Raw genomic sequence first — 21081 nt, 5'->3', positions numbered from 1 at the left:
CTGAGCAGGCTCTTCCCTAGCGCTGGGAGATGCTGCTAACAGTGACAAGGTCAGCATGTTCTACAGGCCCCGCACATACATTCCTCACTATAAGTAATATAAATGAGGTTGTGTTAGCTGTAAACTCACAGCGTGTTGCCTGTAAGCTAAAGGGTAACTGCGCAAGAGCAACACCTCTTGAGCAGGTCTGACTGCACGCGGGAGTCTGACGCGTGGAAGATGGAGCCACCTGCTAGAAATCCTCTGGGAAGGTTTTTGCCGAATTGAGCGAATCCCAGTCACACCGAGTGAAATGTGCCAAACGTGGCTCAACTGCACATCCGAATATATACACAGAAGGTAGTGCTTACCATGTTTCCGCAAACTTGGCTAAATTTGTTGAGCATACAGCTTTAAGTGGGAGCAGCAGAGTTTGTGTTGTTAGGGGCATTCTTGTATCTACAGTAGTGTTTACTCACATCGGCAATTAATTATTAATGCAGAAGCAGTGAGAGGTTACAGCGATATGGCGCTCAGGCTTTCCAAGCACTGTCTATATGTGAACAGTCAACATAGTGAGAGCTTCAAAGGAGCTCTCTGAAATGTTTCAGACTCTCATGGAGAAAGCTTATTACAGTTGAAATGTTTTTCTAGGAGCCCCAGATATTCTTTGTGAATGCTATTGCCTGAAAAATATGGGGTATTTTTTTTTGTTTGTCTATATCAAGAGACATGTAAACAAAGAGACAGTCAGCACTTGCAGCTTACTTGGCTTCAGTTCACAAGTGAAAACTTGTTTGTGCAAAAAAAAATTGTTTTGCAAAAAAAAAAAAACCCAAAAAAACTGAAGATTTGACAAAGAGCAAGAGATGTAGGATTCCGTTTACTGGTCCAAAAATATAGTATTTTCGATTACAACTCATCACACAACATTTGCAGAGTGTGATGATAATCAATGTCTGCCATTAATTTCAGTTGTCATAATGGCCGAGCAGGCTGTGAAGGGTGTAATAATGGCGCAGAGATAAACATCAATTGGCAATCTATTCTTTTGGGGGCTTCTTTGTTGCCTGCAGAGCCCTCCTGATGACACCTCTGTGGATCTGCTAATGGAGGAGGACCTGTAAGGCTATCCCCTGGCCTTTGTCTGACCTCTTTGTGGAGCTGAATTCTTCAGATGTTTGCAGGATCAAGTCACTTAATCTGTGGCACAGACTAGGGCCAGGAAAAAAAAAAAAGAGGACAAGGAGAGCACGGGAGCAGGAGGAGGAGGAGGGGGAGGAGGAGGAGGAGGAGGAGGAGGAGGGAGGAAGAGGAGGAGGGGAACGGGTAGCAGACAAGCGCCTCACTCTGTCTGAAGGCAGAGTATTCAGCACGCAGGGTAAAGAACTGCAAATGTCTGCCTGTTCTGTTATGCACCATTGTTTCATACGGAGCTGGAAATAGACAGAAACAGTGTAGTGGCAGAGCTTTGGCAGGCGGTGCGTTTTATTACTGTAAGACTTAGACATTAGTGAATGTGGCTCATTAAATGGCATGGAATGTTACCATTTTACATAATTCCTCCTGTATCGTTGTTGTAAATGAAATCCTGTTCCTGTCTCTGACTGCACTCCAGTCATTCAACAGCCATTACAGCGCTGCCATCATGCCCTGGCACTTTTCGAAAGCAGCTATCTATAATTTCAGGTCTGTGTCACACACAAAAATCATTCTTTACAAGCCTAACGGGGTGGCGTGGTTGATGTGGAAAGGATATTGCGCAAATAGGAGGAAATCTGAAGAAATATTTGAGAATTAGGCAATGATGTCGGATGGCAGTCGAGACTACGGTGGGCAGCAAATATAAATAATGTATGTGGAAGGGCTCCCTAAACATAAGCTGGAATTTGCTGCCGTACTTTTTGTTCTCAATCACCTTGATGAAACAATTCCGAAGAAATGGCTTCGTGAATGAGACCACTGACAAGCTGATTTTCCACCCCTGGCATGAGGCTGCTTTCTCCACTTAATGTTCCCCGATAAAGTGTAGCGCAGAAGTAAACTAGAAGAGCCTCCACTCCTGACACATGTGACAGTATTTGCATCAATTATGCAGTCTACGGCTGTGGCGGGAGGAAGAGGGAGAGAGGGGAGTAGATAGAAAGAGAAAAGGGTTTGTGACAAGATGCAGAGGCAGAAATGAGAATTTCTCTTTAAAATGCATTCTTTAGAAAATAACATTCAAGATCATTTACATGAAAGCGGGCTGCAGCGGTGAACTCGACAAAGCAGCAACAAAGTCTGCGGAGCGTTTTGACACTAAAGACTTTGGCAAACAGAGTACAGTATAATGGAGAGTTCTTTGTCTCCTCTGTATTCACTGTACGCTGAATATCTACTCTGAAGCCTACTGAAGGAGACAGTGAAATGAGGAGGGAGACTGGCTGAGAGCTGAGAGAGGGATTTGAGTGCCTTATTGCTAAATTCACCAAAGGAGCAGGGTGTGCAGGGCCAAAATGAGCTAAATATACAGCGCTCTGCAAAGGCTGGTCGTTCTAACCCGTTATAATAAAGCAAAAATTCTAAAATAATCCTCAGTAGACAGTCCAAGTGCATCAAGGAAAGTTGTTGAAATAGTATTCTGGGATTGCATTTGACAATTTGATGTTGTGCTGGCTAACAACAATTTGGAGAAACGTGTGTAACAAAAGGTATTAGCAAACCCATGAGGCTGCGCTTCCCGTAAACGTGCAGTAGTGGAGGGAGATGCCTGTTTATTGGCAGAGAGAATAACTTTTAAACCGTGTCCCAGTTTCAACAGACTCCAGCACAGCATTTTATTTCACTGTGTCCAACCCTATTTCACATCCTAGTTAAGTACACTTACAAACCTGCTGTGCCATGGTTTCTAACCTCTCATACACATGTGAATCCACACAAACACACACACCCAGAGTCACATCACTTGGCCTGTCACTGCCTTTTATCCATTGTCAACCTTCAGCTGTATGGTTTATCCGTAGTGACACTATAGCAAAGTGCTTGACTGCTTTTTGCCAACAGACTGCAACACTTTAACTGTACTTAGTCATGCATCATTATGGCAGACTCAAAGCGGTGTGTCTGGGAACGCCTGCAGATGGTGGAGACTGAACCATTTGGAAAGGAAGCCTCTGTGACAATGATGCTTATTGCATGAGTAAGTGCGTATGGACACAGGAGCGTATTCATGTAATTGTGCTGAATAGAAAATAGTGCATTAAAAAAAAGGCTGTAATGCTGCTAATTCAACAGGCTCCAGAAAACAGTCTCTGTTTGTGCGATATGATATGTAAAATCTACATGTGGGTCTTTGTTAGAAGGAGTCTTTTGTATGCGTATTGATCAGTCATTGTTTACCCCAATCGATGCCGACTTAGTGAAATGCAGCCTCCTCTCTGTTCTTTATAGAGATTTAACCCTCTCTGCATTGCATATCGTGGCTTTGTTCTCCTCTTCAAACCTTCCTCCTGCTCAACGTGTGATAGCGCTTACTGTCACTTGTCACTTTCTCTTTATTTCAACAGATGACAAAGCTTTTACATTCAGCATTCTGCTCCACACGTGGGTATTTTCAACAGATCTCCTCTGCTATTGAAAGATAAATGTTAACTTCATTCAATTGAAACCTCATTCAAGGTTCATACAGAGCTGGCTTCTTTATTCTTTAAGGAAATGAAGAAACCATTAGCAAAATATTCACTCACGGAGAAAGAGAATCTTATCTTTATTCCACATGACCATGCAGAGCCATATTCCTTTTGACATCATTATGTAAAACCAATTTCTCTTTCATATCATTTCCGCTGGGCTGCATTACCACATCTATACACTCGCCATGCTTTATTACAAAGTAGGTGGCCTAGAGGAAAATATATGCATTCGTTCCTTATGGCATAAAATATGCATATAGGTGCCTCATTTCATCTCCAATCTGTGTTATTCCTTTAAAAATTCACCACTGCCTGCAGTCCCTCTTTAATATTTAATTTGACAACTTTTTAATCTGTCTTTATGCGATGATGAAGTAATCGTCAACTGTCACAAAAATGATTGAATTATACAATGCGACTGAAGTGACTCATAAGTTGCAGGCTTCATTATTTGTTTTGCTTGAGCTGTAAAGTGAGCTTGAGGGAAAGAATATCCCTTTCACACGCTAATTTATCCTCCATCTTTACTCATCTTTTCTTCCTGGTGCCCCCCCACAAAGCAGAAGTACAGTGTGTATACATCATTCATACTTTGTTTACAAGCTTTTAATGGGAAACAAATGGAAATCCTACATCCTGTTTGTGCGTTAATAAAAAGAGTAGTTAATTGTGCATCCATGCTACTCAATGTTCGAAATAATTTTTTTACTAGCATGAGCCAAAGAACGATGATAAAAGCTCTCTGTCCTTAGCTCGTCTGATCTTTAATGATCACATATTATTCATCAAGCTAGCTAAATAATTAGCAGGATTGTGTCATGAACTCACCACCAACAGATGCTCCAACATCCACAAGGTGAACGCAGCTTCACTTTCTCCTCAGCGAGTTTACCGCAACAGAATTGTTTGGAAAACAAAACAAATAGATAATGGAGCAACTTAAACGAATGTTGCAGCAGATGAATGATCTGCTCCCTGCTAACTCGGTGGTGCCACCTCTGCTGGCCTCTTTGGCAATCTGGCCATGTTGGGCCCCCACTGTGGAGCAGCATGGCACTGGGAGTTGTGGTAGCCAGTTCCTCCCACAGCCCCAGGCTGCTTCTACCTTTGGTATGCTACTCAAGGTTAAAGTGATCCCAGTTGGGTGTTTAACAGTGTTGTGCTCGGATCTGAATGGCTTTTTTTTTTTTTTTTTTTTTTCATTATCTGTACTGTGTAGAGTGAGCCTGCAGAACTATCCACAACTGTTCATCGTTGCAGCATTTTACATCCATAATGTAGATCCTACTTCACTATTCCAGCTGTAATATTTCCATAGCAGACCTTTAAATCCCCGCACTACTGTAATGCTCTTATAAAGTAGCAGGGGTAAGTGATTTGAACCATTTTACTGGGAGAATCTGCTGTTTGCCGTACACGTGCAGCTTTTGCTGACATTCATTTTGAAACCACTCGGAGCACTTGCGACTCTGAGTAACAATGCTGGGGAAAAAAAATGCCTGCTGAGCTCTACAGTGAATATACCTCTGACCCAGACCGAGGAGAGGGAGATTTATGAAATCCACATGTTTAATACATTTCATTTTGTCCAAGGGATTTGTATTGCTTACCACAGTATTTTAGGGTTGAAACATTCTGTATAGTCACAGCTTGTATTGTCTGAGGAGAATAAACCCTGTCCGGTTCTGGCTGCTGAAGATTTGTTTTATAGCACCTCCTTTTCCTTACACACATCAGCCATGCAGCGTCTGAGGTATTGCATTTTGTTGTGCTGAGGTGTTGGGTATACACACCCTTAATCTTTAATGCATAATCCCCTGAAAATCCGCTACATAAATGAAAAAGATAACCCTCATATCAGCGTGGTGACAGAAAATAAGATAGCTAGGTAATTTAATAAAGGATTGACGCTGGCCCCGCTGTGATATGGTGTGTGACCTCTGTGTATTCATTGTGTAGCGCCGAGCAGGTGAGCATTGCTTGTGGAGAGTAGTTCTTCCTATTCTGAAACCCATCCCTGGGAGTGTAACATCTGTAGTGACAAACTGAATGCACCATATGGATTAAAGCGCAGGGAGGGTAGTCACTGAAATATTTGCTTTCCCAAAGTGTTGACACAGTATGGGGGGAAAAAAAAAAAAAGAAAAAAAAAAGGAGAACCTCGGCTGCGCTTTCCTGCTGTAATCAGGTAGCAGTTATCGCAGTGAAGTGTTTGCCTACCTAATGGTGTTTCCATTTTCTGAGTCCGTGTCATTGGCTTCCCATTTGGATCTGTCTTCTCCCACAGTAAGTGCCAACCTGCAGAGTAAACCACAAAAAAAAAAAAGACAAACTGATGAATTGGGTGAGAAAGAGAAGTCCTTCGAAAACATCAGAACTGCGGTCAGCTGCTGCTGCAGGAAGCGCTTCCTTCATTTAGCAGCTGACCACATCAAGTCATAAATACTCCTCCCGGGGAACGCTTGTTTTACATCTAAAATGCACTTGAGTGTGATGTTGACAGATATAGCTTGTGACGAGTGATAGTCAGAATGTATGAGCGCCGATAATGCTGCTGTCAACCTCTGGTGCCAGACTGAAAATAAGCAGTTCACCTCTGTTTTCATTCAGGAGAGTGCAGCAGACAGCACGGGCTTCTCCGCTGTATTTATTGACTTGTTTTACTAGCCTGAAACAGGGTGCTTTTATACGGGCCTGCTCAGTCTTAAGACTCTCCAGACATTTACATTATTCCTGACTGAGTTACACACACATATAAAGGAGCACGTCCGCAGGCTAGGTTAGATATATGCTCTTTTTCCACCTCTCCTTCTCCCTTACATTCATACAGACTCATGCACCATTTTATTACCCCTCCATTTTAGATATTGTTACACTGTACTTTTCTCTTATTACTGCTGGTTTCTTTCAGTCCCCAGCAGATGTATTTAGGTGAATTATATATATATATGTTTTAAATGTATATAACAACTTCAGACTCTATATTTGAATACTGCATAAGAAACGCTTTTTTTTCTGTTAATGCTGAGGCATTAACATTCAGTAGTATAAAAGCATAGATTTCACGAGGCTCTCAAAATCATCTTTCGCTGACTAATCTGCACAACTGCAGCGGAAGATAATGAATGCCAACATAAGAGTCACAGCCGACACCATGATCCCCCCCACCCAGCCTAAACCTCCAGCAGTATTTACATGATATTTCATTTTAGAATAAACCTCTTTTCTCTCCCACTGTGAAGATATTGAACTCTTTCACACAGATGTCATCTTAACCAAAGCTTATTAAAAAGATGGACATCAAAGTTGTGGGTGCCCATTTATCTTATAGCACTCTAATTGGCCACCACAGGCTAGAGAACAACTAACTCCAAAATAGGAGGCGTCGAGTGGTTGGGCTAAAGAAGAGGATGTCTGAAGACCTCTCAGTGGATTCACTGCCAATAAATCCCCTGGAATGAAAGCAGGGCTTTTCTGGGGGGTATGGAATTTCACAAATACATTATGAAATGTGATACGCTGAATTAACTGAACACTTATGGCTGCGGGGTTTGGTTTCTTTGTTCTGGTGTGTTTTGTGGTTACATTGTCCTGCGCCTGACCTGCAGCGTCGACGTTTGCTTGACATCTTTGGAGCTTTTAACATCATTGCGGACGACACGAGGCAGTAGACTCTGAAAAGGTCATACTGAGATTATATTTTACTACTCCATATAATATGTATTGTTTTGAATTAACCACAGTGAATGAAAGGGATTCTGTAGCCAGAGTCACTGCTACTCCATCAAACAGCACTCACAGGCCTGAGGTGAATAATGTATTATGTTTTCCACTCAAGTGGGCAATAAAAACACAAAAACAAAGTCATTAATTGCCCACATACAGTAACCAAATGCCATCAAGAGCCTGTGCTCTCATTAACCTGGCACCTAATTATCTGCCTCCAGTCTGAGTCCTGACAAGCCCCACCGTCTGAACCCTCAGCTTGGTTGTGTTGTGTTGTGTTGCGTTGTGTTGTGTTGCATTGCGTTGCGTTGTGTTGCGTTGCGTTGTGTTGTGTCAGCACCCGCCAACCGCAGCCAAGGTAGAAGACAAAAGCTTCTCCCAGCAAAGGTTCCCTCTGCACGCGCCACCACAATGTTCCTCCTGTTAATGCCTTCCCTTCCAATTAAATCTGCAACTGTTAATTATTGTAATTATGAGAGTGAGCTCCCAGATCTAACCCCCCTCCGCCCCCCCAACCTCCCCCTCAAACCCCTCCCTCGCCGGTGTGTGCAGACGCTACGGGAGCTGTTGTGTTGCTTCAGTGGCGCCTTGTCTCTGCTCCAGTGAAGCCCTAGCAGGGAATTGGATGCGGAGGGGGACTTGGTACACATGACAGGGGTGACGTGAGGGAGATTGCATGGTTCATCTTGGATAACTGGGCAAGCAAGTCACAGCCAATGGCCACACCTCCAGTCTAACTCATTAAATGGTGTGTAAAGTACATGCTGGGAATAATTAGCACCAAATAACCTTTTTTTTTTCTTTTTTTTTTTTTTGCTACCTTCTTCACAGTGTATTGCGCAACAACGAAATGCAGAGTATCATCTGTAGGTGTACAATAAAACTATTCAGCCGGTCAAATGAAATGGGGGACATGATATTCTCCCGGCAATCATTCACTCATTTGCTACGAACATGCCACAGTTATTTCACTCCTTTCTTATGGTAATGCAAAAGCTCTATTCTTGCCGTGTTCTTTGAGAGACACTTGCGATGGATCCGAAGTGATGTGTTGAGTATAAGGAGAGCTGAAAAAGAGGGGATGGCAGGCCGGCTGCCTGTTAAGTCTCTGCGTGTTTCAACATCCTCTTTGGCCTGCTTCTGTCACAAGCTGTTGTTTGGCCCGGACCTGATCTGCCCAGCTACTCCTCGCACTGCACTCTGCAGACCTAGCAATAACCTGCATCATGGCTCAGACTCAGGATGCTTCAGTACTGTTGTTCAGGTACATTCTGGCCGGGATACCGGAGGTGGATGACTTTTTGTGAGCTTTATCAGTCCTCAGCAAGAGACGCTCTGAGAATCAGCACGTCAAGCGCAGTCTTATTCCACTGCTGTAACCTCAGTTGCCTCGTAGCAGAGTCCTTACACGCTAGCACGGTTAGCAAAGGATTCTGGCTTTACAATTTGGAGCTGAATTCTCTTCTATAAAAGACACTGAAGGAAAGAGCAGCTCCTTCTGCTTCAGGCAATGCAGCCTTTTCGTGGATACACTGCAAAATCTAAATGATGGACTGTCAACTCTCTTGCAGAAATGGCACTGCAAAGAATAATCTCTCTGGCAGTGGATCATGGTTGGCTGTATGCTACCAATGCCGTTTCTTTGTTTATGTGAGCATGTAGCTTTCACATGCACACATATAGACGTGAACGTATGCACACGCACCAACACACACACACACACACACACACACACACACACACACACACACACACACACACACACACACACACACACACACACACACACACACACACACACCGGGAAACACACGAATACGGAGCACATACACACAGTGCTTCAAGCCGAAATCCTTCTTTGGAAACATACAGTGAAATATATGGGATTAATAACCTGAATAGCATTATTTTTTTTCACCTCTAGCCTTTAAAATAATGCATGCTTGGCTTGGTGTCTGGATGAAGTTTTGCCTGCATGTTTGCCTGGTTATCGGTGTGTACGAGACCTGCTGTGTGACCTGGTTTCATGCAATCTCCATCTTCTAATTAGGAGGCTGCAGAAAGGCTGGAACGAGAGGAGGAGTGATTAGTTGCCTTTGGGTATTTCATAAGTGGCTTTCAGTGCCACATTTGCATTATTTGCTTGGGGTCTGAATAACAAATCAGCCTACCTTTGCAGCAAATTGAGGCTAGAAGCTAAAGACCATCAATACATGAAATATAAAATGAAACTGTAGAAAAGAAATAAGCAAAACATGCTAACACAATATTGGGGGGGATAAAATGAAATATTGAAACATGAGCTGCAATAACGGTCTCAGACTGATGTAAACTCGGAGTCCTCGTCTCGGGCAGGAATTCTAATATTCTTTGACTAATACATTGAGTATATTTGCCTTTATGCTCATCATAGATTTGGGACGTCTGCCTGAATAACACGAGTGTCACTGTGTTTGTGGCTCATTCTGTGACTAGCAGACCATGTGAACCATGTGAGCCCCTATGTTGGAGCCCCATGCTGTACGTGTCCTGTCGGGTCAGTCAGTGTGCTGATCTGTAGCGGAGGTCCTGTCCACTCATTTGGCCAGTCTCCCCAACCGCTGCGTGCGGCCGCCACCGCCAGGCCCGGTCAGCCATCACTACACCACTTGGCCGTTTGCCCATATCGAGTCTTAGAGGGCAGGAAACAAAGTGGGCACTCACATGTCCACATATAAACACAGAAGAGCACACATCTCACACATCTCACACACACACACACGCACACACGCACACACACACACACACACACACACACACACACACACACACACACACACACACACACACACACACACACGCACACATGATCGCAGCGAGTGACAGTGGCTCTTGTTTACCCAGCCCTCCCACCCTCCCTCCGTCTCCTTTCATCCTCTCCCTTTAGTCTGTCATGTTGTGTGTCACTTCCCACAAATGTCAGTGCCACCGTGGGACAGTGATTAATTTTGGTGTGCCTGGCAAAATGTCTTCAAGATGTTTGTTTGGGTTGTCTTTTCCCACCCCCTTGCCCACCCCCGCTCCCCGCATGTCTTGGAGTCGTGGGTCGAGAGTGGCAAGCCCCCTCCTCCCTCCTCCCTCCTCCCCTTACGCCCCTCGCTCCCCCACCGCTGTCACAGCCTCCTCTTTAAAGGAAGTGGGTGGGGTGGGGGGTGGGGGCTGTGCCTCATCATCATCATCATCATCATCATCATCATCATCATCGAGGGACAAAGACCTACCTGAACTGACAGAGATCTTCTTTTCTGACCAGAGCTACTTTTTGTCACTCCCCACCACCTCCACCTCCACCTCCACGCGCTGTCTGTTCAGTGTGCTGGTGGAGTATGATGGGAGAAGTCTTGACCCAGCACTGGGGGGCTGTAACACTTCACTGTCAGCGCGGCTGATTAGCTTATCACTCACCGCACTGGGAGGAAATACATCATCATTCCAGACAGGGATTCCCCAGTTTAGGGTCCGTTTCCTGCCTTCTTTTACTCTGCATTTAATCACCAGGCTCTTTGTGCCCTCCAGTATTTCAGCCTCACCTCTACAACTTATCCTCCGTGCTTTACAATGAGAGCTCTCCTCCTTTCCGGTGTGTATTTAGTCAGAGCAGCTACTTTAGTTGTGTGAAAGTACTTTTTAGTATTTGGGATGGAGAGGAAGGACAAGACACATGCACGGACACAGATATCGTCTGTGTGAAGTAAAACAGACTGAGCCATCCTCCCAAATTATTCTTTTCAACTCACTCAACAAAGAAAGTGAAACACAAAGTGGCGAATGTGCTTTGGCTTCCCCACAGTGCGGTATCAGGTATGGTAATTACTCTGCCATTAACATTGGGAATAGTTAATGTGTATTAATGTGTTAATGGCATGTTAATTACTGTACATGCTACAGAGAGCCCGCAGGCATTCTCTCAGATTCTTTGTGCCATGTGGATGTAGGCCAACCTTTAAAAAAAAAAAAAACTTAAAGAACATCGATGAAAGAGGATCCTTATGTTTCATTTGTCAGAACAAAAGATTTTCAATGGTAATTTGATCCAGCTCCCCGCTTCTGGAGCTGAAGGTTACTGATCCAGGCGCCACGACAAAGGAGATGATATGAAGTCAAAGGAGACGTGGAACGCGGCTGTAGTGACACTGGCCTCTTTGTGAAATGGATACTCTAAGCCCTCTGTAGTCTCTAGTGTGTTGCTTTGGCAGCGGGTTTTAATAACACGGTGGATTAGAAGCCCTGGATCCTGAGTGCCAAGCCCGAGTGAAAGCTCACCTTGGACGAGCTTCAGTAACAGGCTAGATGCCACTGTCCTCCTCCTCCTCCTCCTCCTCCTCCTCTTCCTCCACCTCCCAGAGTCTACTCCACGGCTTTAAGAGAGATGACCTTTGCAAATATTGACAGAAAATAAATTCTGTTTCGATTAGTTAGCTTTGGGAGACCTTTGCGGATCAATGCAATTAGATGAACAGAGTGCCGATATGTGGCCGGAGCCGTTCACTGGAGGTGCTGGGTGGGAGAGTAGCTACAGGAGGTCAGGGTTACTTGTAATGAACAGGGTGTTTTGGAAACAGGCGGAAGTAACAGAGTCACAGTGTGTATCGTCAAACACAGATGAGATCATGTTACCGCTACACAGCACATTTACAGTCTTAAAAAAAAAAGAATCGAGTTCTTGGAAAAAAAAAAAAAAAAAAAAGACTAAAATCTCCGGCTGTATCTGCAAGAAGCGCTGCTCTTCTCGCGTCTGACAGTGCAGTCGGTGCAGCAGAATGAAGTGGAGAAGCCCAGAGCCACCCCTTCCCTCCTCTTCAGCAGGCCACATTAACCCAGCAGGGCTCTGCCTTTATGGCTCTCCTGCTCACACTTCAGTGATGAGAGTAAACAAGCAGCGGGCCAAAGGTCAGCTAAGCCCACAGAATAAAAGAGGGCACAAGGGGAAAAGAGGTGGGAGGAAAAGGAGAGCGGCCCGAGGCAGTGCTCAGATCACTGTCAGGGCTTCAAGCAGGGAATGATGTACGAGACAACAGCCCCGAACCAGAAATGATTATAAACAGAGAACAGGGGAGAGTCTATGAGAGAAAAAGGGCTTCATTGTCTTTATCTGTCAAATTTGTTACGTGCACGGATCCGATAACGGCAGTGAAACCTGTAAAAAGTGAAAAGAAGAACCACCCCTGACTGATAGGGATGGATTAATCACTGTGTCTCCTTTTGTCTCGGCCACAGAAGAGAAATGAGGAACAATCATACATGCATATGCTTTTTTCCCCCCCTGGCTTCCCCACCTGTATTGTTGAATGACAAATGAGGCCGATTAAGGACATGTGACACTATTATTATCGTTACAATTTCAGATTTTTTTTGTTTTGTTTTACATCATTAAATAAATTCTGGTAATTAAGCGAGTGAGCAGCAGCATCATCAGGCCAATGCGAAATAACTGGAACACATAGATTTTTCATTCTTAAATTCCTGTTCCTCGCAGGCTTTACCAAGGTGACACGACTCCTGCACTTTCTCTTTGCGCTGAGATTAATCCCACGTTGACTGTGGAGGTGGATTAAAGCTAAACTCGGGTGCCCAAACTTGTTTTAATACCCATATCATCAGACAAAAACAGGATAAAGATTTGAGCAGGAAAAGCAGCATTGCGGTTCTAGAATGTGACTGTGGAATTGTAACTTACTATACAGATTTGTCAACCACACAGCAAATTAAAGATATTATCTCACTTCCAGCTTATATTGTGGAAGTTGCGTGATGATGCCGAGCTCAGGCCGTGAATCCGCAATCTTTAGCTCCTCCAACAAAAGGCGCACGGCAAGAGACGCCGAGACAGAGATATGGTTTATTTTGTATTTATTTTTTATTTTTGTACTATATATGTGCTCGTGACGTACGCGCCATCCCTCCCAACACGTTATGAATGACCAGCCAGAGCTGCTGTGGCACAAATACACCCTGGTGGACTCCTGCAGGGCCGCGTGCTTCTCGGAGCAGCACAGTAATCATTTTTATCCTGCTGATTTCCCAAATAGAAATGGACACGTATGATAAAAATGTCACGGCCACTCCACATGTCAGCGGACTAACAGGATTACATGTCACTTTCTAACGTCTCGCTCTGTTTTCCTTTGGTGTGAATGGCCACAGTATTGCACACAGGAACTTTGTGGTAATATACGGTAAGAGACAAGTAGCTCTTTATGGCCTGTGATTATTTAGTTTGAATGAAACCAGTGATTTATGCCCATTTAGCTGAAAAGCCCTGTAAATTCCCTCAGCTGCATTTCCCCTGGATATAGTGGATATAGAGTGAGCCGAGTGAAAGTGACAACTGGGTTTGGTGTGGAAATGCACGCTGCGTCCCAGAGTTATATTTAATATACCTGACATGAAAAACGTGCCTACCTACTTACCACCACCCGCAGCACAAAAGAAAGTGCAGCCTGCTGAGCTCGTGTTGAATCAGAGAGTGGGAGTAAATACTGAATTAGGGAAATATGAACCGTTGTGGCAGACAAACCACCAGCTATTAGAGCATGTTGAGATATGTTGCCAGGCATCTGGTCAGTCAACATTTGAGTCATGTGCCATTCGGCTTCATGCTGCACAAACTGGAATAGAAACAGTCGAGTCCGTCCAGAATGATCGCTTTGGGTGGAGCCGTGCAAATGCAGTGTGATGTGGATGAGGGTTAGTGGAGCAGCGGCATATTGTCCACATGGATGGCTTGGCTCCTGCGAGCCTGATGGAGCCTTGTCCAGCATCTCAATGTCTCCAACACAAATAGCCACATTCATCCACTCCTCTCACACCATTACACCTAAAAGACTCAAAGCCAGCCGATCCATAAATAGAGGCAAATTTGTTTTTCAATGGCACTGCAGCTGAACAAAACACCAACAGAGATGAAAACATCAGAGTAGTGGCTACATTTTTTTTTTTTCCTTTATCCAGGATTGTGTTTATGTGAAAGATATAAAGAGCAAAAGGAGTGTTTTTTTCTTTAGTATTTACTCCTGTGGATGGTGTGCAGGGTCAGTCGGTCACCGCATGCTAAAAGGGCTTCTCTGATTGCATGCCTACTGGCTGACACAATAGAGCCACTAATCTTCTTATTTAGAATCCAGAGGCGGCCATATCTTAATGAAGCTGTAATGAGCTGTTGAAAACCCCTGAATTGCGGGAGGGATTATTGAATTGAAACAACTCGGGTAATCATAACGTTCGAGTAGCCACTCAGTATTTACTGCCCATTGAGCCACATTTTTATCCACTTATTAGCCTGGATCACTTGAGCTTGTTTTTTTGCTGTAATTCTGACCCTCAGTGTTCCTGTTTATTCTCTGAAAGGCCGGGCATTGTGGCTGCATTGCGCGTGCATCCAGGTGTGCATGTACGCTATCTGCTGTGTGATTACGACTTGCTGACAGGCTGGCGAGACAGAAAACCGGAGGAAATAAACAGCGGGATCCGAGAACAAAAACAGAAGTCAGGAATGAGCACTTTGCAGAGAATCGCCTCGGCACTCATTTCGCCTTAATGCAGATTGTTATTGCATCTTTGAATACTGCCAGATCAGGACTGTAAGATAACAAAAGATTTGAGACTTATAAGCAAATAGATATGAGGAAAAGCAGCAGATACTTTCTGGAGTTCCCCGCATTCACTGTGTCAAAGACAGAGACACTCACTAGAGGTATAGTTTTCTGTTTAGCATCCTTTCACAGAGTAGAAGTGCCACTTCACCATTGAGCATTTGTCAGTTTATGGATGTTGCCTGTCATGTCAGCCTTCCCGTACACACAGTGTGCAGCGCAGTGTAAATAAAAGACAACAGGCATAGACATGGGCGACAGGAGCACAGCACATACACAGGAGGCACTCAGTTCATACCTGCATGGGAAACATCACAATAAAGCACACTAGGTAAACACAATGCTTTCAAAATGCACTCACAAATTCAGTGAGTCTATTTAATCAGTATTTTTAATTAATTGCATTATTTTTTCCAGTCCTAAAATGTCCCTGGATGGCATTATCTGAAACTGTCCCCGTTTATGTGTTGCTGCAGGTCTCAGCATTCGTGGTGCCCAGGAGGAGGATCCCCCAGACCCGCAGCTCATGCGTTTAGACAACATGCTGCTGGCAGAGGGAGTGGCGGGACCAGAGAAAGGTGGCGGATCTGCTGCTGCTGCAGCTGCTGCTGCGGCCTCGGGCGGGGCGGCCGACAACTCCATCGAACATTCCGACTACAGAGCCAAACTCACCCAGATCAGACAGATCTACCACACGGAGCTGGAGAAATACGAACAGGTGAGGACGGGGTCTTCACAAGGTTAAGAGCTTCCCAAGTACTGCTTCGGTATTAACACTGCACGCTTCTTCATGCTCCTTCGCTCTACATCCAGATAAAGAACAACAGCATACATATTATTTTTTGCACTATTGAAAGGTTTAAATAACCATGTAACTACCAGCTATTTTAAATGTCACTGTATATTGGAATGGACCGATTGAGTTGTCTGCTTCCCTTCACCCAGAACAACGTATTTCTTACATCATCTAGAATATTGAAGTGAATATGTATAATGAGAGAGAATGTATTATCAGCTTGGAAAAAAATTGCAGCATTATTCACTGTGCTGTAGTTGATTATCGAGAGATCCAAAGGAGTGCCCCAGTCCTCTGTGTTAAATGAAAGTATGATCAGCTCCTTCACCTAGCACTTTGAGCCTGCCATTAAACACAGAGGCATTATGGGTGAAAATAGAAGGTGTAACAGTGATGCCTCAGCAAGCCAGCGAGGTAAATTAGACTAATTTACTCTGCGCTCTCCGAGAAACGAGGTGGGCATGTGGGGGCACACAACACTTCGCCTGGAGTAAATGCATCTTTCTTAAGGGTGTTTCCAGGTTTTAATTATCTAAATGTAAATACTTAACGAATTTTACTCAGAGTAATGAGCTAAAGTGTGCACTACGTAAATGAGTTATTCTAATTAATCATGTATGAACTACTGGTTTAGTGAAAAGCTGTTTAAATTCACTCTGCATTAGGGCCAAGCCAAACTGCAAATCTGCATTTATTCAAAGATGACTTCAGCTATTATGTCATCTCAGTCAAACAGTGCACTTTGTTGAAGTCGTATGAAATTAACTAATTTAATATAAGAAACATTCATACAAATTTAGAAAAATTAGTCTTTTGGAAGTTGTCACAAACTGATTGCAGCGAGTCATGTCATTTACAGAACTCTGTCTTTTGGCAGGCGTGTAACGAATTCACTACGCACGTGATGAACCTGCTGAGAGAACAGTCTCGCACGCGGCCCATCTCTCCCAAAGAGATCGAGCGCATGGTGGGAATCATCCACCGTAAGTTCAGCTCCATCCAGATGCAGCTGAAGCAAAGCACCTGTGAGGCTGTCATGATCCTGCGCTCCAGATTCCTTGATGCCAGGTCAGTGCATCATGCGTGTTTACCATATACGTGTACGTGTATAGGTGTGTGTGCGTGTGTGTGTGTGTGTGTGTGTGTGTGTGTGTGTGTGTGTGTGTGTGTGTGTGTGCGCGTGTGTGTTTGGTATCTAGAAACTTTTATTGCTTCTGTATGACCCACATAAGCAAATCCATTGGGCGAGGTCATTTTTAGACTGTGGGCAGGTCTGAAGTTTCTCTTACTTTTCTGGCACAGCACACAGTGTGAGCACTACAGAGATGCATTATTTTAATTGCGTTCGTGCTCCATGCGTTATCCATTTTCAAGACAATCCTGCCTTCACACCTGAGAGCAGTTAAGACCAAATGACACGGCGGCATGTGCAATGGATTGATGGGAGGTCATCAGCAGGTGTTTTGGATTACGCTAATCACGGACAACGTGCTGCAGTGTGGTGCGCCGCGGAGAGCGGCACAAGTTCGGGCCAAACAGGCCAAGTGGAAGCACATTTGCTGCCCACTGCCTGTGTGAAGCGCAGTAAACAAGGCAAAATAAGCAAATGCTCAACAACATGATAAGTACTGCCCTTGGGAGGGAAGGGGACCCAGATATAGTTAGAGCTTGCTTGTTTCTAGTGGAGATCCCTGGGGCTGTGGCACTTCAGGAACAATGCTCAACTGGGCATGCTATGATTTCTATAATGTACCGAGATGCACTCCGACTGGGCTTTGCGCTCCATCACGAAGCCCACCCATCCGCTGCACTAAACTCTGCACATTACACGCTTGGACTGGAGATTGGAGACCAACAGACCAAATTAAACATTGTATGTGTTTTGTGGCTGTGTGTGTTTGTTTGTGTGTCTGTGTGTGCTTGTCAGTTTATTGGTTGGGGTCTTTTCTTCTGTGTTGACAAGACTCTTGGAGCAGGACACGATATCCTGCTCCTGAGGGCCCTTAGAGCCCATTCCTCATTATTTTCACCATTTATGTGTGAGATTGATTGTGCAATTTGTGCAATCCAAATGGATGAGTTAATGCTAGTCTCACTAATAGGCTCACTCGGCCTTTCTCTCGTTTTGCTCCTCACTCAGGCGGAAAAGGAGAAACTTCAGCAAGCAGGCGACAGAAATTTTGAACGAATACTTCTACTCGCACCTCAGCAACCCGTATCCGAGCGAGGAGGCGAAAGAGGAGCTGGCCAAGAAGTGCAGCATCACAGTTTCCCAGGTGGGTAGTTCTCATCTAACAGTAGCTGGTAGGTAATCAAGGTGGGAAAGGCTAAAGCCTAGAGGGATAGTTACCGTAGGTCACACCACCAAGACACAATGTCCTTTGCTAACCTTGACATTGTGACTGCCTAATGATGCTTCAGTCAAGGCTGGTCCCAGTCAGTCAGAGCAGGGCCACAGGGAAGGGAGGCCTATATCATCTCAGCCTCAATCAAAGCACTATGCTGTCCTTCCTTAGCCGCCCCAATGCTGGCTCCCCTGCCATTTTTCCCTCTCATTCCCATCCACCATGTGTGCTCTCTCTGTTGCCTGGTCAGTCGCTCAGGTCATACGCTGGGAAGGAAAAAAAAAAAAAATGGCATCATCCATTACTTTAAGAAAAGCAGCTAAAGTCTGGTGCTTGAAAACACTGGATGATACTGGGTATTTACTTGTATGTTCGCTCTTCAAGTGACCTTGCAGGAGTCTGCTAATTCACAGTTATATTTTACACTTAAAGATGCGACTTTCCCACTTTATATATATCATAGCCTCCTCGTTGGGTAAACCTGAAGGCAATATCTCTCACACCTAACCCCCACATCCAAAGTATTATTATCCTGTGCTCTCTTTTCCTGCTAGGATTGTGACTACTATCTAGATTCTTTATTCTCTATTGTTCTATGGTTGTCCTCATGAGACACGATATCAGAGAAACATGAATCTATACAATAATCTGCAGTGTTTTTTTCTGTGTGGGGAGGGGGTGATGAGGGGTATATTGAGTGTAGTCATGAAGAGTCAGATACTGTAAAAGCCCATTCTTTTTTGCCTTCAGGGGGTGGGAAGCACCATCACAGTATCACAGGTATGTCATAACTTCTCCTGATCCACTGTTTTCATTTTTTTTTTGTACCTCCTCTGTTTATGTATGTAATAGCCTCACAGTTTTCCACTGCACAGAACCTCCCTCCCTCACACTACTGGATCAATGCTAATGTTATAATACAGTGTTTGAAGTTTGAATTTATATTTATAAAAAAAAAAAAAGTGGATACGAATTTTCAGCATTTACATCCCACCTTTAAATCACACAAGACCACAGCCTATTTTTGATTGATTCATATTTTTTACACTACACCCATGTTATCACCATATTATGTGTACAAATGTGTCACATGTAACTTTACTTTTTGACTATTGTTTACCACATTATCTGTTCGTTTTTGGTCGTTGAATTGGTTTTGAATCTTCAGACTGCGTTCTCAATTTATTTACCCCCCTCCCACCTGGTGATCATCATGTACTTTACAGCAGTTTAAAGAAATGGAGCTCCACTCTGTTTACCGAGTGCCTCCCAAAACTGGCCACTGTACCAGTTACCATGAGAACAAAATCAGTCTATCCAGAAATTAGAGGGGCTTTTAAAAATTCACTTCAACTCATCTCAGGCCCCATTAGTGGCGGACTCCTCGACAAGCGGAGACCGTGGCAGACATTCTTATTGACTTATTCGTAGTGCTTTGGCTCATTTTAAGTGAGTAACAAAGTCGGAGGCTTGACATAATGCCGGGTGCTCTGTAAGTATGTTATCCCTCACCGTGGCCGAACCTTTCAGAGTCACAAACGGCTCGCTGTGGTCACACCGAGGGCTCGGCCGAGTCATTTATCAAACACCCCCAAACTCTTTTTGCGGTGCTTTGTTGATTGCACAAGTAGTTCATTAAGTAAACACCATCCGTTGTGAATGGTATGCCAATATCGCTCCGCAGCTTTGCTCAATACATCATCGCTGATGAAATACCCTGCATCATTTTAGCGGGGATCATTTAAAATGCATGTGATGCACAGTCATCCTCCATGACTGCGAACTCTATGCAGTGTTTTCTTTCTTTTTTTTTTTTTTTATTTCAAATGTCCTTAAATTGCTGCAGTGATAACGTCAAACTAACAAAATTTGAATGATTACATTATTATCTGACTGTTCTGTGTCTGATTTGATTACTATATCCTGTTTGTTTAAAGCAAATAGCTGAAGTGCATTGATATATTGACGTTGCTAATATTACCTAAGTGGGTCTCTAAATGCAGAGGCCTGTCCTATTTCCTCTGTCACTTTGCATGTGCATTGTAATGAAGGCATGGGATTACATGGTTGTAGTTTGGTTGGAGGGTTTTCAGATATTTTATGTAATCTGTGCGACTGGGACACCGCTCACCATTTAAAACCTGACTCCACAGCAGAGACAAATTTACATTGTCAAAATTTATAGGCATTTTCTTCTGAGTGACACTTTTCAATATTTCGACTATTCATTATAAATACAGCGTACTGACAGCTTTGTGTTTGGATTTAAGGCTTACATTAGGGCATTATAACCCCAGATATGATCACAGAGGGATCATGCATTGCCTTACATGCACCAGAGAGTAGGATTGACTTGAAATAGGGTGAAATACATAGTTTGAATTATTAACTACAGCTCCACGGTCTGTCTAGTGGGCAGCGATGAAGGCACCGGTATCATGTCCTTGCCAGGAGTCTGCATGGTCATTATACAATCGCTGCCTTTGAGGCAGCTGATGTCAGGTAATTCAGCCTCACAACCTGGTTCTCACCAAACACAGGAGTCAATTGAATGCATGGCCTGCCACGAAATAAAAGGGGAATTAGTTGTGTAGATTGGGTTGTGCTACACACCTTCCAGTGTTGTGCATTTGTTCAATATTTAGCTGAACCCGAGCTTCACTAAAGCCGGAGTTCAGTGGGCAGGAGAGAAATGTGTGTGTCGAACAAAGATTTGACGCCAACACTGCTGAGTCTGTTCAGGCTTGTAACCCCATGAAGTTGTAGACTTTAGTCAGAACACACTTCATTATGAGGGAGGAGAACAGAGTAGAAAAAGTTGTAAAAAGTTGATGTTTCAGTTGTTTATATTTGATGAAATAATCTGTCACATTTAACTTAAGAGTTTGCTCGCCTCAGTCCTGCATACTGTGTTAATCAGTAAACAAATG

At 44.0% G+C, this 21081-nt stretch overlaps 1 protein-coding gene across 5 annotated transcripts in view; it reads left to right on the top strand.

The window, feature by feature from the left end:
* pbx3b (pre-B-cell leukemia homeobox 3b) overlaps nucleotides 1-21081 on the top strand; it is a 58647-nt gene that overhangs the window by 30058 nt on the left and 7508 nt on the right. For 3 of the 5 annotated variants that reach the window (XM_069699669.1, XM_069699672.1, XM_069699671.1), the window contains exons 3-5: nucleotides 15487-15728; nucleotides 16684-16874; nucleotides 17947-18082. In XM_069699669.1, coding sequence (XP_069555770.1) covers nucleotides 15487-15728; nucleotides 16684-16874; nucleotides 17947-18082 — 569 coding nt within the window. Of the gene's footprint in view, nucleotides 1-15486; nucleotides 15729-16683; nucleotides 16875-17946; nucleotides 18083-18901; nucleotides 18932-21081 lie in introns of all 5 variants that reach the window. The other 2 variants (XM_069699668.1, XM_069699670.1) reach the window with 1 other exon arrangement.

This window comes from Brachyistius frenatus, unplaced genomic scaffold, assembly GCF_029030835.1.
Source record: "Brachyistius frenatus isolate BFR_SWC_R1_liver_20210118 unplaced genomic scaffold, ASM2903083v1 Contig_31, whole genome shotgun sequence".
Classification (NCBI taxonomy): Eukaryota; Metazoa; Chordata; class Actinopteri; family Embiotocidae; genus Brachyistius; species Brachyistius frenatus.
The sequence above is the reverse complement of the archived record's forward strand: the minus strand, read 5'-3'. Positions and strand labels throughout refer to the sequence as shown.